At 39.9% G+C, this 16,368-nt stretch overlaps 1 protein-coding gene across 15 annotated transcripts in view; it reads left to right on the top strand.

Annotated features, from left to right (window-relative positions):
- The window catches only part of dgkza (diacylglycerol kinase, zeta a), a 194,775-nt gene that overhangs the window by 131,282 nt on the left and 47,125 nt on the right, over positions 1–16,368 (top strand). For all 15 annotated transcript variants that reach the window (XR_005008007.1, XM_036583985.1, XM_036583983.1 and 12 more), the window contains 6 exons: positions 306–379; positions 562–673; positions 828–1,027; positions 3,509–3,609; positions 5,530–5,609; positions 12,280–12,349. Coding sequence is in view for 14 of the 15 variants with exons in the window: in XM_036583985.1 (XP_036439878.1) it covers positions 306–379; positions 562–673; positions 828–1,027; positions 3,509–3,609; positions 5,530–5,609; positions 12,280–12,349 (637 nt within the window). In the remaining variant the exon portion in view is untranslated. The remainder of the gene's footprint in view (positions 1–305; positions 380–561; positions 674–827; positions 1,028–3,508; positions 3,610–5,529; positions 5,610–12,279; positions 12,350–16,368) is intronic.

The raw sequence follows: 16,368 nt of genomic DNA, 5'->3' as shown, positions 1-16,368 counted from the left end.
GCTTTCTGAAGGTCCCAGATATGTCACTGACTGCAAATACAAGTGGTCTCTACCCAGTTGCATCAGCTCAATGCCAGGGCTCACTGTAAACATGCAATATACAAGTGTTTTACAAGCTTCAAATATCTATCTATAGATATCTGCTATATATCTATAAATATCTATATAGCATTGTTGTATTGTTGTTTTTTTTGTTTGTTTTTCACTGTTTTTAAATGAGTTTTGTCATGCACAGGCCAAATCGAATTATTATTACAGAGTTACTTATGAATTTTCTTTTTTATCTATTACATTTTTCATGTCAGTGTGATGGAGCAGATTTGACTTCTAAGGTCCAAGAGCTGAAGCTGCAATGTCTGGTCTTCCTCAATATTCCCAGGTAATGTGGGTTCCTTTGTTGTCCCTGTTTCTTTTTCTTTCTTTCTTTCTTTCTTTCTTTCTTTCTCACTCTTTCTTTTTCTGTATGTGTGCAGTTGTATATTGAGATATTTATGTGTGCTTTGTAATGTACAGGAATATGTAAATGTGTGTGTGTGTGTGTGTGTGTGTGTGTGTGTGTAGGTACTGTGCTGGCACAATGCCATGGGGAAACCCAAGTGAGCATCACGACTTCGAGCCTCAGCGCCATGACGATGGCTGTATCGAGGTCATCGGCTTTACCATGACGTCACTGGTATTCACCTCATGTTGCACTTTGAACCAAACAAAAATTAATTTCAGAAAATTCTTTCAACTGAAATAATGAATTGAAGTAGGTTAACCAGATTTGTTTAATGCAGTTTGTTAGTAGTGTGAATGGTGTCACCGTATTTTTGTTATTGTTTTAGGCGACACTACAGGTTGGAGGTCATGGGGAGAGGTTGAATCAGTGTCGTGAGGTCACACTTACTACCTACAAGTCAATCCCCATGCAGGTGGATGGAGAGCCATGCAAACTGGCTCCTTCCACCATTCATATCTCACTGCGCAACCAGGCCAACATGGTACAGAAGACAAAGAGGCGGACCTCTATACCACTGCTCAATGAGTTAGTAACACATGAACACACATAGGTCTATTTATATATGCTGGGTCATACATATGCTCCACATAACTGCCTGTATGTAATAATACAGTACTGTGCAAAAGTCAAAGACCGCCCTTCATTTAATTTCCAGTCAAAACTTCCAGTAAGTAGAAGTTATTCGTTTTTCAGTATAGGGAAAAAGCAATAAACATACATTTACCAGAAAATTGCAAAAAAGTCTGCCGATCTGTTATATAATTTTTAGTGTTTAGTATCTACAGCCTTCCATTCTTTTTCTGGGAGACTTGCTTTCAGTTTTTCAAAGAAATCTGCTGGGATATTTTTCCACACCTCCAAAGTTCAGTCTTAGTTACAATTTTTGCTTTTCATAATACAAATAATCTCAAACATATTTATTGCTGTTGAGGTCTGGGCTCTGGGCAGCTTCTCCGCTTGATTTGCACATTTTCTGCTTTTCTGAGTAACAGCTTCTTGGGAGCTGCACATCCCTTCAAACCTATAGTGTTGAGATTTCACAATGGAAGGATGGGCAGAAACACCTATGGATTGTTTAGATCTCCACTCAAAAGTGGAGCTTGGCTGTCTCCTTTTTCTCAAAAGCAAAAGATTTAAGTACTGTTTACTGCTGGTGACAGTTTTGGTGGTCTGCTGGGTCTCACACGGTTGTTGGGAGTCCCGTTTTTTTTTTTATCTTTTTTTTTTTTTCCTCAGAAATATATCCTGAGTAATGTGTACTTGCCATTTTGACTGGAAAATAAATAAATGAAATGTGGATTTTGACTTTTTACTTACATATATGTAAATATATAGTAAGAATTTTGAAAGCCTAACCCTAAACCTAACCTCAGTAAGGTAGTTAGTTAACGAAAGCAGTTTACAAAGCCAGGATCTTTTTGTTTCCAAGACTTTTTCTCCAGGCTTTTTGGTCCTGAAAAACATACAAAGACACATAGGCACACACAAACCACTATTTTGATAGTTAGTTAGCTGGACTAACTGCCATCTAGGTTCACACACATACACACACACACGCAAACCCTTTTTGTGTGTTCGGTTTTGTATGGCTGGACGGAAGGTCATGCTTATTTCTGTGTATCGTGTGATTGAAGGGGCTGGAGATGTCGGAGAGTGACAAGGCCAACACATACAGACACACACACACATAGGGGGAGCATATTTTGTTAGCTGGAGCTGACACGAGCCAAACATCACGCACACACACACTGTGACAGAATTTCCGACCCAAAGCAACCTCTTTTACCTTCTCTCTCTCTCTCCCCCTTTCTCTGTCACCCCCCCACAATTTCATTCTGCCCTCACTCTGTCAGGTCCATCTCTGAACTGTGTTTATGTTTGTGAACCCCTTTAGACCCATTTCCTTCCCTCTGCCCTGATAACAAATGTGTGCTAAATGTAGACAAGTCCAGTAAACGCTGACAAGCTTCACTTAATAAGATTATTATTAGTCTCTTTTTCTGTGCAGCTTTGTTAATTTCACACACGACTGCCTCTGTAATGAGTTTAGCATCAACACACAGATCCCTCGTAAATTTCCCCATTTGAGAGGAAATATTGGAAATGGAGACTAATAAACTGTCTGTAAAGATCAAGCAGGCGTAGCGAGCTCTATCACACTGCCATACTGACCATCTGCTTATCACAAAGCAGATGCATTTAAACAAGCTGGAATATCTGGTGAAAAAGACTAATATTGCCTCAGGCTCAGTGTCATTTTAATTATACTTTCAGCACATTTGTGTGTATATATATGTATCTGAGACTGCTGACTGATGTAAACAGAGAGAAGAGAATGAGAGGTGGCACCCAGACACACACACACACACACACACACACACACACACATATATATATATATATATATATGTGTGTGTGTGTGTGTGTGTGTGTGTGTGTGTCTGGGTGCCACCTCTCATTCTCTTCTCTCTGTTTACATCAGTCAGCAGTCTCAGAGATATGCGTGTGTGTGTGTGTGTGTGTTTGTTCAGACTCCTTTTCAGTCAGCAACTGTTCCTGGAGAGATGTTGTTGTGTGTATCTGGGTTTCACTTCGCTTATGTCACCTTGTTCTATGTGTTTGCATTAGTCAGCAGTCCCACAGGGGAATCTGTTTGTGTGTGCGTTTGTGTTTGCGTGTTTGTTTGTGTGTTTACATTTTATTATTTATTAAGTTAAACATTTTATATTTATATTTGCAGAAAAGACTACTAGTGAAAATTGTCCTATTCTGCATTCATTTATTGATTTAATAATTGTATAAATTATGTAAATGTTACTTCCATAAACAACCTGAAAGTTTGACGTTTCAGACCCGAGCACATGTGCATCAGTCTATTTCAGATTAACTCAAGCCCAGAGAAATATGTACATGAAATACATGCAGAATATATGTGACCCTACAATCCTCACATCCTGTTGTACAAAATCAAGTGTATCAATCTCTCTCTTTCTCTCTGTCTCTCAGTCAGCAGCCTTTCCCGGAGAGGTTACGGATTCGAGTGAACCGCATCAGCATGCACGACTATGAGGCTTTGCACTATCACAAAGAGAAACTCAAAGAAGCCTGTGAGTGTATACACACAGACAAACTTTAGTGAAGGCCCTGCAGCAGTATTCCCAGTCCCAGGCCTCCCCATTCTTTGTTTTAGTACACTTCATTGAATTCATAGGGTCATTATTGAGCCTTTCGTGAGCAGAGCATAGAAAACACAAACATGCATGTATTTTCCTTGATGAAAAATGGGCTGTCCCCTTGTACAACACTAGATGTCAGCACATGAAAACACTGTCATTCATGCCTCTGCAAGCCTTTATGCAAATAATAAAAGCTTTTTAGGACAGTAGAGTTACAGTATCTTTAAAAGGCAATTCTAGATCGTTATCTCCATCCTGCATCCAACTCTGTATCTTTTAGTGTTCTGCTTGTAGGTCAAGGTGTCACAGCCACAGTTTTTTGTGCTGGTCAGGCTGCTTTTGGCTATAAACATAAAACGCACACCTCTGGCTCTCCTCTCTGTTGCTGTCACACACTCTTCACACCTATAAAGGGCTTAGACAACACTGGCAACAGGCAGAGAGAGCAAGAGCGAGTGCAAAAAAAGAACAAGCCTGAACTGAATTAGAGAACGACGGCTCTGATGTTGCTAAGCAACCGAACATTCCTCAATAAAGACCCCCCCCCCCGCACTCTCTCCTTCTTCCTCTGTATTTCTCCAGAGGCAGTCTTCTCACTTCACAAATATTACTGTGATGGCGCGCGAGTCATTCACTAAAGACGTGGCTCAGTTGTGGCAACTCTCAGAGGTGTGTTGCGTTGCTTTATGAGCATTGCACCAAGACATAAAACTAAACCCAGCTAAACTTACTCTCCAGAATTCTATGGTACTTACTGTACTGTAACAGTACTGTGCCTGTAGCAGAAAGTCAGTGTTGGTTGAGCCATTTAGCATTAGCATTCTCTGCTTCAAATTTTTTAAGCTTTTTTCTGTCTCCTTAAAGATGATGTGACCTCTGGACTGTTGGGCCAACTGCCCCCAAGAAACTGTCTGTTTGTGTGAGGTCAGACCAACAAAAATTCTCATGACTGTCTGCTTTTGTATATCTTCTGTTAAAACCAGTTTTGATGTTGTTTAAAATCTCCAATTAGAAATCTCCCTTCAAAACAGTGCTAGCTGATTAAGGTCCAAATGGGCCAATGCCTGAGTTCCAAACCATGAGCAGAATAATGGCCTCAGTGAAGTGAAGAATTCTGTTCCCTCATTACATACACAATATCTGTTGATTAGAATGCTGTTTCCTGGCTGTGATGAGAATATGGACTTTAGAAGCAGACAGATCTAAGGCTATTCAAGGAATCTCATTATCTTCCTTTCAATTGACAGTTCTTAATTAACGGGTTTTCCTAGCTCATCTTGCTTTCTTTTCTGTACCAGTATCTTCAGAAATCCCTACCTTGATCCAAAACTCACAAAAAAGCACCATATTTGGCACTGTTTTTATATCAAATGGCATGACCCCGCAGAGCAAACGGAGAAGTGTAATCGTACAAGCCCAAACCTTTAGCTCAAAGGATGTGGAGCTTCGTATTATCAACAGCAATGGCAGGCTGTGGAAGAGAAAGCCTCATTATTTCTTTAATCCTACACATAGGCCCTTTAATGTTCTTGGCAGGTTTATGATGAACTTTTAATGGAATTTAAACCTGCTGAACGCTGCGCCTCTAAATCAGGTATGTTATGCTCTGCTTGCTTTGCGTCTCTGCCTTTTTAATGTGCTGGGTTTTCCCTGCACTCTTCTCTAAAGGCTGTTAGCAGAAATGTGGGTCAGGTGTTGCAAAACAGCACAGCCTCGCTTTATCAAGCGAATGATGGAATGATTCTTTTTTGTTTTTTCTTCCCTCTTTTTCTTTTTCCCTCTCTCTCTCTCTCTCTCTCTCTCTCTCTCTCTCTCTCTCTCTCTCTCTCTCCCTCTATATCTATCTCTCAGCAATCCCATTGGGGCTTATCGTCGTCCCCGGAGACAGTGACCTGGAAACCTGCCGAGTACACATCGAGAGACTGCAAGAGGTAGAATGAGAGAGTGAGCGACTGACCGAGAGAGAGAGAGTGGGGGAGGGAGGGGTAAAGGGAGGGGGAGAGGAAAGAGAGAGGAGTTGAAGGGAGTTGGAGGGAGGAGAAGAGAGTGAATGGGAAGAAAAGAGGCAGTGAAGGAAAGAGGGCATTAGAAGGAAGTTGAAAAACAGCAGAGGGGTAGAGAAGGAGAAAGACAGATAAAGAAAGAGAGAGAGGGTAAGGAGGAAGTGGAAGAGGGAGTTAGAAAAGAAGAGTGAATTGAGGGAGGAAGGGGGAGAAGGAACGAGAAAGGGAGTTAGTGGAAAGTGAATATGAAGCAAAATGAGGACAGAGAAAGGGGAAAGGGGTAAGATGTTAGAGGGAGGAAAAGAGAGTGAATGAAGGTAGAGAAGGAGAGAGGGAGATGAACAAAAAAAGAAAGACAAGGAAAGCAGAGGGAGAAAAGGGAGGAAGATAGGAATAGGATTTGAGGGGAGCTAGCAGGAGGAGAAGAAATGAATAGGGAGAAAGAGGCAGTGAAAGAGAGATAGTTAGAAAGAAGTTGAAAGGTGAGTGAAAAGAGCAAAGCATTGTAGAAGAAGAAAGATGGGAAAAACAAAGTGGGTAAGAAGGAATTCAGAAGAAAAAGGGGGTTAGAGGGAGAAGAGCATGAATAGGAGGGAAGGTGAGGGGGGGGGGTGGGAATTAGAGGGAGGAGAAGAAATGAAAAAGTGAATGAAAAAGAAGAGAAGGAGAGCCAGAGTTGAAGAAGCAGTTCAGGAGAGAAAGGGAACGATAGGAAAAAATGTGAGGGGAAAAAAGGGAGGGAAGGAGGAGAGAGAAGAGTTGAGGGGAGTTAGAAGAAGAAAAGCATAAATAGAAGGAAAGAGAGACAGTAAATGAGAGAAGGAAATTAGAAAAGGAGAGGAAAGAGAGCACAGGGTAGGGAAACGTTAGGAAAAAGAGAAAGAGGAGAGAAGGGTGGAAGGGGAAGGGTGAAGAGGGAGATAGGGAGTTAAAGGGAGAAGAAGAAAGAGAATAGGAAGAAAAATGAGGAGGTAAAAGAGAGAGGAAGGGGCAAAATCGAGGCAGTTAAAGGGAGAAGAGTATTAATGAAAAGGAGAGGGAAGATGTAACGAAAGGGTAACAGAAGCAAAGGATAGAGAGATGAGAGCGAGTGAATGGAATGAAAGAGAGGCGTTGAAAGAACTTGAGGGAAGTTGTAAAGGAGGGGAAAAAAAGCGGAAAGAGGGAGAGATGGAGTAAGAGAGTGGAAAAAGAAAAGGGATAGAGAAGGAAAAAGAAAGAAAAGAGAGAGAGAGAGAATGGTGGTGTGAGGTTGACTATAGAAGGAGGTAACAGATACACAAATAAATTTGGGAAAAACATGAAGAATGTAAGAGGAATGTTAAAAGGTCTGGATGATGATGATGATGATGATGATGATGATGACGACAGATGAGGCTCCAGGAAGATGTTAATGATGATTATACTTTAGACTAAGGCAGTAAGGCATACCTGCCAATCACAGCCTTAAGCTGGAGAAATATGCTAATGAGTGCTTGTGTTTTGTTTTGCCTAGATTGTTTTTGGTTTTGAACAAAGGGGGTGGAGAGAGGTCTTACACACACACAAACACACACCCACACCCACACCCACACACACACACACACACACACACACACACATACACACACTTCTCCCTGCAGTTGTTAATGAAGGACCCCAGGCGGTAAATAGGGCGTGAAATGTGTTGCGATTAGAGATCTCTGCAGTGCAGCTGGGTATTTATCTGATAATTCATTTTGCATACTCACTGACACACATACACACACACACACACACACACACACACACTCGAACACTATGATCACTAAAACACAAAAAAAGTCTTTTCTTCAAAACTGTTCTGAGCTCAGTTGTGCTCAGTGTAGGTATGTGCATAGGTGCTTCAGGGTGTGCGTGTGTGTGCGTGTGTGTGCGTGTGTGCGTGTGTGTGTGTGTGTGTGTGTGTGTGTTTGTGTGTGTGTGTGTGTGTGTGTGTGTGTGTGTGTGTGTTTGTGTGTGTGTGTGTGGGCGCGCACACTGTGTACTTTGTGTCCAGTATAGTATGGACGGCCTAAAACAGACAATCCAGTCATCCTTTGGGAGGGTTTCTGATGATAAACATTCATTCTGTTCAAAAGTTTGGAATCACTTGTATTAATATTTTGGTTGCTTGCCATATTGTGATCCAAATCTACAGAGAACATTTTTGTCCGGACCCAACCTGACCCAGCACACCAAGTTTTAAAACCAAACTCAAAAATCTCTCTAAAACCGACCAACAAAAAACAGAGGCTGAATAAAACTCCACATTCCTGATGACAGTACCTGTTATCTTAGCATCTAAATTAAGTAGTGATAGTCACAACCATCATCAGATTATTGATAAACCAAATTTAAAAAGGCCTAATTTCTAAAATTAAGCTTTGTTCCTCTTTATTGAACACTGCCAATGACATGAGTGATTCTTGCATGCCAGATTAAATTGTTTTAATTTAATTTGACAGTAAGGAGCAAGAATAATGTAGTGGTAATAGAGCGTGCTAACTGCAAAGCAGATAAAGATATGACACAGGCCATGAGAAACCTGAATGTGAAATTTGGCCCCAATCCAAGCCTCACAGTGAAACTTCCTGTGTTCTTAAAACTAGCCAGTATTTTGCATGCTGCGGTGCTTCAACTGGGCCCTTTGAATGCCACAACCTACCCTTCAGTTGTTCCTTTTTGTTCCTAAGGGCTTCTCAATGTGTTTGGCATTGTTTGTGGAAGCAGATGTTTACTTATGTGGATTGTTGTTTTTGTTTTTGCATACATGTAAGTAATGTCAAGTGTTAATGTAGTGTTGGTCAATTAGTGTTTTTGTTTTATGTAATTAATAATATAATACAGTATGTACAGTTGTCCTAATATGTACTAATATGTCCTCAACTATTCAGTCAACTACTCAGTGATATTCCTTGATTTTAGTAATAAAAAACAAGGAGAAAAATTCTGTAGTAAGCATGCAGGAGGAGAGTCCAGAAAACTTTTTTTTATGATAAACTCTATTCTTATTAAGGACATTCTTCATCAAATAAACCAATTCCACTGTAAGGTGTGAAGTTGTGTAAGTCTAGATTTAAATATAGACCCACAAGGCAGTTCTTTAACAGGAAAGGGCCATTTGACTGTCATGCAATTCTTGAGTAACATGTAAAGGCAAGAAAGCTGTGAACATGGCCATTTTTTTTGTTTGTTTGTTTTTTCACTTTATCTTGTTGAAAGGCATCAGATGGTCCTAGGTCTAGGCTAGTTGAACTACAACAAAAAACCTTTCTTATGTGAATGTCCATTTCAAATCAATAACTAGTTGACTACTTTTTTGAGTGACTACTCAACTACCTGAAGCTACGCTTTGTAAGTTTTGGCTCTTTGGCGACCTCTGTAGTGGAAATGTGTAATCACAGGCAATGTACAAAAGAACTCTTTGTATAATTGGTTTTGTAGCTTTTGTAGCATTTTGTAGCTTTGAACCCTCCCCAAAAACAGATGAATCTGGTAACTGCGAGTGTGTTGAAAGAGTATTTAATGAGAAAATTGGTGAAGGATGTATTCTGTGGACGTGAGTGAATTATCTGCTGTTGTCATCATATCTTCGTCATGATGTTGAGTTTGCATTAGAGACCTAAACATCAAGCCAAACCTTCTTTTTGAGCCTGTGTGTGTGATGTTAATACATAAAGACTTATTTGACATGGTGCAATATCCAACCCAACTCCTCTAACTTTTAAATTACTATTTCAGGCTTTAGAGAGTGACTTGCAGCTGCGCAAGCACACCATATTTTAGTGTGTTCTTTTTATTTCTGACCTCAGTAATGCTACTTCTTTCAGTTGTAACCAAGAAATTATATGTAGAATTTTTTTAGTAGTCAAAATAAAATATAAACATGCATATGGATCATTCTACCAAAGTAGTTCAAACTGCAGTCCCATACAAAATCATAGTTTATAGAGCTCCTTCTAAAAGTTCAATTTGTACTTTTTAAAATGTTTATGACGAGCTTTTTGATTTCTATGCAAATGAAATTAAAAGATTTCGATTTATCATAAGTTTAATTTTTAAATAAAAATGTCACTACTGAAGCACAAAGAGTTTTAGTACACTGAGAACTGTCACAATTGAAACACATATTTTCCGCTGAACTTTTGAAAATATTATGACTTTATGTGTGTAAAACTGTTTGAAGCCATGTTTCCTAGTTAAAATGAACAAAAATTTTCACTACCAAAACAGTCACTGCTGAAACATTTAGTAAAGTTTCGGAAGTGTTATGATGGTTTGGTTAGTGACAAAATGAAATGTTCATTTGTTTTCTTTGTTTTAATAAAATAAATAAGATTCCTATCTTTTTGAAAACATTGGTTCCAAACTTTTGAGCCTTAATGTACAGTCAGGGTGCGTATGTGTTTCTGGGTTTTTAAATATGCTGGGGTTTCCTGCAGGACTTTGTGTCGTGTCACCCGTCACTGCAGCGGCTGATGCTTCAGGTGGGTGAGACAGCTGGGAGGTGAGACAGGCACGGAGCAATCAGGAACAAGCTTGGAAAATACAATGCACACTATTGTTTTTAAAGCGAGCACACTCGTGCGTCTGGGCAGTTTTATTGAACAAAAAGGAGCTTGTTGAAGCAGACCTCTGCTCCTGACCAGGACTCTCTTGGATTTTTAGAGGATGTTTTTGGTTCCCCTGAGTAAGAGACTGAAGTGGAAAACAGATGTTTGTCTCCCAGAAAAAAAAGGGCTTCTTTTTGGACTGAAGCGGAGCGTCCTCTCTGCCCTCATGTTTATCCCCCTCTCTGCCTCCCCTAACCACTTCTGTGTCTGCTCGGAATCCTGTTCTAGTGCTACACACACACTCAAGCTTTAAACAGGACTAAAATTTAGATCCAAATCCAAACGTAGCCCGAGAATATTCAGTCTGAGTCTGACCCGACCCCACCCAGAGGACCTAGTTGTGGATCCAGACACAACCACCATCAACCAGAGGCTCAGTAAAAGCCCACATTTCTTAATAACAGTGTCTGTTGCCTTAGTAACAATATTACGTTATCCAGTGATAACTGGGTCATTAGATCGTTGATAAACAAAATAATTTTTTTTGTTTAAATGAATAGCCTAGTTTCAGCTACCCAAAATTAAGTTTAAATTCTACTTTAATGAATGCTGCAGACAACATGAGTGACTCTTGCTTGCCAAATTAACAGTAATTACATAAGATTGCCAGATTTTTGAGGTAATAGCAATAAGAAGAGTAATGCAGCAAAGAAGAAAAAAGCGAAAACAGGGACAGTGGCAAACCAAAAACTGAATGTGAGATTTGAACCTGAAGCCCAGCCATCACAACCAGTCAAAACTGAATATACATTTTTCATAAACTTACATTTGAAAGTAGTTTCTGCAACAAATACAAAAAATGAAGTTGCCTGTAGTATTGAGCAAAAGGCAGAGACTATCGTTCAATTATTAAATGTCCAGTCAAAACAGACATTAAGTAGACATTTTTTCAACGTCAGGAAAAAGCAGAAAACATATATTTAACAGAAAATTACATAGAAGCCTCAACAATTAAATATAATATCAAAATTGTCAGTATTTTTTCCTGCTTCGCTCACATTTAGTCTTAAGAGTTGGCTGGATTTTCTGCTTTTTTTTGACCAAATAAGTCCTAAACACATTCAGTGATATTGAGGTCTAGACTCTGGGGTGGTCAGTCCATTGTTCTGAGAACTGCAGCAACTTCTTTTGTATTTGCAATTTTTTTTGTCTGTTTCCTTTTGTCAGTAACAGCTTTGACAGCTACACACCACTTCAGTCAGAAACACCTGTGAAACACCAGTGGGTTTTTTCAGATTTGAAAAAGATTGGAGCTTGATTTTCTCCTGTTTCTCAAAAGTGAAAGCTTTAAATGCTGTTTATCTGCTGGTGACAGCTTTGGTGGTCTACCAGGACTTGCACAATTGTTAGGAGTCCCATTTACTCTCTATATTTTAATAATGTTTTAAGCATTTATTTAAACGCTAAATTTAAACTTTAAATATTCTCAAACATACTGTATATCTAAAAATATAAATTATTGGGCAGGTCTGACTCACACTCAAACTATGCTGGTTGAAACTTCCTGCATCCTTAAAACTAGCCAATATTTTGAATGGGCAAGGGCTTTAACTAGTCTCATTTAATACCACACCCCATTCCTCCTTGTTCCTAAGGGCTTCTCAAATGTGTTTGGTGTTACTTGTGGAGCCAGACATTTTCTTGTGTGGATTGTTGTGTTTTGTGGTACAAGGCTTTTGCATGCATATGTGTAATGAGTACTAGTACTATCAAGCAAGTATTGGTGAAGTGTTGGTTCATTGTTGTGGTTCCACAGCTGCATGCGCATGTTATGCTTCTACTGTTCTGGTCCTTGAGCAAAACATAATCAGAGCTCAGTGTCCATTTGCTATTTAACTGATACTCTGATAGGTAAAAGTTTAGTTGGGTGATTTGTAAGGAAGGGTCCTTCTTGTGTTAACTTACAAGCAATCTCTCACTTGTTTTTTTCCTTTCCTTCCTCTCTTCTTTTGTGTAACCTCCTTCCTCGCTGTCCTCTCCTGCAGGCAGGTGACGAGACCAAGTCAAAAATGCTGTCGTCTCAGAGATTGTCACCAAAGTGGTGCTTCTTGGACTGTAAGTAATCCTTCTCTTGCGTGTTGTAGTGTTACTGTTCAGACAAAGTTTTTATTTTTCGTCTGTCACACTTTTGTGTGCCTTTATGTGACGACTGTTTGGATGACGCTTTGGTGCCCGGCTAGAATCCAACCTTGATTTTCATTTAATTCCTTCATAATGTTGTAGGTTTTGCCCAAGAACTGATGTGAATCTGAAAAGTGGTCCATTCTGAAAGGTTAGAGGTAAATGGAGTTAGCTCTGAGATCAATACTACAGCATGAGTATAATGAGAGAGAGAAAGTGTTATGTAAATGTTACAACCCACAGCTTCTCCAGGGGTTCTACAACATGGCACCCCTGTCTCTCCTGCCCTCTTACCCCTGCCTTGAAAAAGAGCAAGGCTGCTCAATGCCCCAACCGTGATTAAATAAAGGTTAAGAAAGGTTCTGACTGAGGAGAGAGTATCCACGCTGACATTTCAGCTCTAATGAACAGGCCATTACCATGCCAGCATTACTGTCAGAGAAGGGAGGGGGGATGATAGATGAAGAGATAGGGAGGGGGAGAGAGAGAGAGAGATGCTGTTTGTGTAGATTAATTGGATGTCTGACATGATGGACTCAGTGGGGTGTTCTCCTCCTGCCAACTCTCACCTCCAGACCAACTCTGATTCTGCTCATTTCTCATGGAGCAAAAGCCATGAAAACACATCCACACTGACACAGTATTAGCTACTGAGCTTACAGCATGAAACAGGATTTGCTAATGCCATTGAAACTGACCTCAGTTGAACTTCGGAAAGTGTACACCAATATGAACCATTAAGGCCAACACCACCTTGCACTCCTGAACCATTAGGATCTATATCACCCTGTCCTCCTGAACCATTAGAGCCAAAACCACCTCTCTGTTCAGAACCATTAAAGCCACCACCATCCTTTCCTGAACTGTTAGAGCAAGCACCATTTCTCAAGGCCAACATCGCCTCTCTGTCTGGAACCTTTACAAAATACATCGCATTGTTCTCCAAAACCTTTATATCCAGTGGTGCTCTGTGACCAGAACACAACACAAGCTTTATGGAAACATTGCAAACAACTTAGAAAATACCTTGCATCACTTCCCCTAATTCTCAAGAGCCTTCTACCCAATATCACTTTGCTCATCAGCATGAGAACCATTAGCTGTGTTAGATATGTTAGAACATTAATGCCACCATTTTACTCCCCACAAAGGTTACTGGCAACACTGTACTGCTTTTCAGACTCTAATACCTAACACCATACTGGTATCTAGAACCGTTACACCCATTCTCATTCTGCTCTCCAGAACCATTATATCAAACACCATTCTACTCTGCAGAGCCATTATATCTATCACCAGTCTGCTCTCCAGAGCCATTGCTGCCAGCACTGCTGTGCTCTGAACAACCTTCTTTGTTTTGCTCTTTAGAACTGTTATTTCAACACCATTTTGCTCCCCAGAACCATAATACTCATCCTCATTTTGCTGTCCAGAACCTTTATATCAACACCATTCTGCTCTCCAGAAACATTAATGTCAACACCATGTTACTCCCCACAAAAGTTGCTGCCAACATTGTACTGCTCTTCAGACTGTAATAACTAGCACCATACTGGTATCTAGAACCATTACACCCATTCTTATTCTGCTCTTCAGAGCCATTGCTACCCCTGCTGGTCTGCTGTGAAAAATCATTACGCCTATCCTTGTTGTTGCTCTTCAGAACCATTATACCAACACCTTTCTGATCTCCAGCATCCTCATTCTGCTGTCCAGAACCATTATATCAAACATCATTCTGCTCTGCAGAATCACTAATGCAAATCTCATAATCTGCCATAGACCTTGTGGTAATATATACCATAATACCCTTGAAATGTGAGGTCATGGCATAAAAAAGAAAGTCACATATGAGCAATTGTAATGTCATTATAAAAGAAAGTATTTCTGTGTGTTTGAGTTCTCCGAGGACTACAAAGCCCTCTGAACCCGTCAAGAGTTAAACTGAAGTAATGTAGACCGGAATCAACAGAAATGAAAGTGTGGCTTAATTTTACCCTCTGGTCACAGCGTTATTTAATGAATGGGCATGGGAATAGCGTTAGTCCCTTCACTCCCTGCCTAAGGGAGTATAGCAATTAGATGGGAGGAAGCAAGGTGGCATTAATTCTTTAATTACCTCTTTGATCCTTTGTTAGAGGATCTGCACTTTTTATTTCTTTTATTTGAGGTAAAATTCCATTATTGTTGCCGGTGAGGATGCATCTTACGAAACAATGCAAAGCAATATATTTATGCATAGTGCTTCCAACCAAGTACTGGAAGTATATCATTGAAAATAAAGACAGATGCAGCAAAAAGTGTTCGGTCTCAGCATATTATTTACATTTTCATGAGGAGCTTTATAAAAGTATGCTCAGACAATCATGCTTTAGTACGATCAGTAATCTAACTTTTAAATGGTCCACCCAGAGAGATCCTGGTTATAGGTTTAGTTGAAGTCATTTGTTGTGCATTCATTGTTTTGGTGTGGAACTCAATCAGGGCACAGCTGTCTGTCAGAGCTGCCTTACACTCTTGGCAGCCGTTTGGTGGAGAGCTGGATGACTTCCCTGTCTCATAGAGCACAGAGAGAGCGGGGGGAGAAATGCAAGACCATATATTTTTCACTGTTGAGGGGAGTGATGTTTGGAGGAAGGTCTAGGAGAAACTGGAACATTCATTTTCATCCCTCCTTTTCTCTTCTTCTCCAGCGCTCTGATCTTCATTTTGGCTTAGGGTAGATCCCGGCTCCACTTCTGGAGACAAAATGGCTGATGTGTTTTCTTTTGTAGAGCAGAGAGAAGGATAAGGATGTGATCACAACCCTGAGCAGTTTGATAATACAGTGACGTTTATCTGAGGTATTCCTAGACCGAACTGAAAAACTTCAATATCACAAAATATAACATGGAATATTTAAGTCTGCATTAATAAAGGTATATAACCCATGCTTCTGAAGGTCTAGTACTCCAAACCTGACATTCTGTAGCTTTTTTTCTTCTTAGCTTACACTAAAGGAAAGCAAAAAACAGAAATAGTAATTGTTAACTAGACAGAAACCATATTCCCCCCAAAAAAGGCTAGCTTTTTAATAGGACTGTCAAACAATTAAAATACTTGATCACTATTAATCATATTATTTTCTGTATGTAGTCTCCATTAATTACATGTGCTCAGAAATTGACCTTAAGGAAAGACTTTTTCAGTTTACAGATCATTCTGTTTCATTATAGCTATATGAATGAACAAAATAAGCTTCATTAAAAGGTAATCATTATTTTCAATAAGTCAATAACATTAGCTGCAGTGACTGTATGTTCCAACCAACGAGAGGACATGTAGTGTATATCATATATAGCATCAGTGGTTTCAGCTCTTATGTGACTGTAGCCTCTTGTTCTCATTCATACAGCTTGTGTACTCTTGTTACAGTGAAGGTTCTCAAGGGCAACTGTAGCTATTTTATTGCTTTGGTTCATTTTCTGCTGAACTCCTGCAAGCACTGTCCAGCATAGTCTGCCAAAGGTGCAAAGATATCACTTTAAAGGCCATTTAGAAGCTGTGTTAGAATGAGAGGGCTACAATCAGGAACTCTGTCATAGCAACATGCAGCTGGGCTTCAGCCTGGACTGCTACAGATGGTTCAGAGGGTTAAACTAGGGGAAAAAAAAACAGCTAAAGACAATTCAATGTCCCGCTCTAATCTGAGGCACGGTTTTGCATTTGCCGTAATGACCTCTGTTTGCTGCTGATACAGCATTTAGATTGAGAGCACCTGCGTGTTTGTTGAAGGGTGGGCGGCTGTTTGGGCTTGTGTAGTTTTCATGGCAATTTGTGTGTGTGTATTCTGTGCTCTTAATGGCCTATTAAACATGCCACTTGTGCATTTGTGTATTGTTCCTTTTGTTCTTGATAACACCATGCTGTCCCTGCAGTACCTCAACAAAATCAATTAATTAATCAACCGATTG

This window comes from Colossoma macropomum, unplaced genomic scaffold (assembly GCF_904425465.1).
Source record: "Colossoma macropomum unplaced genomic scaffold, Colossoma_macropomum, whole genome shotgun sequence".
Classification (NCBI taxonomy): domain Eukaryota; kingdom Metazoa; phylum Chordata; class Actinopteri; order Characiformes; family Serrasalmidae; genus Colossoma; species Colossoma macropomum.
Note: the sequence above shows the minus strand (reverse complement) of the source record. Positions and strands in the feature narration are given on the sequence as shown.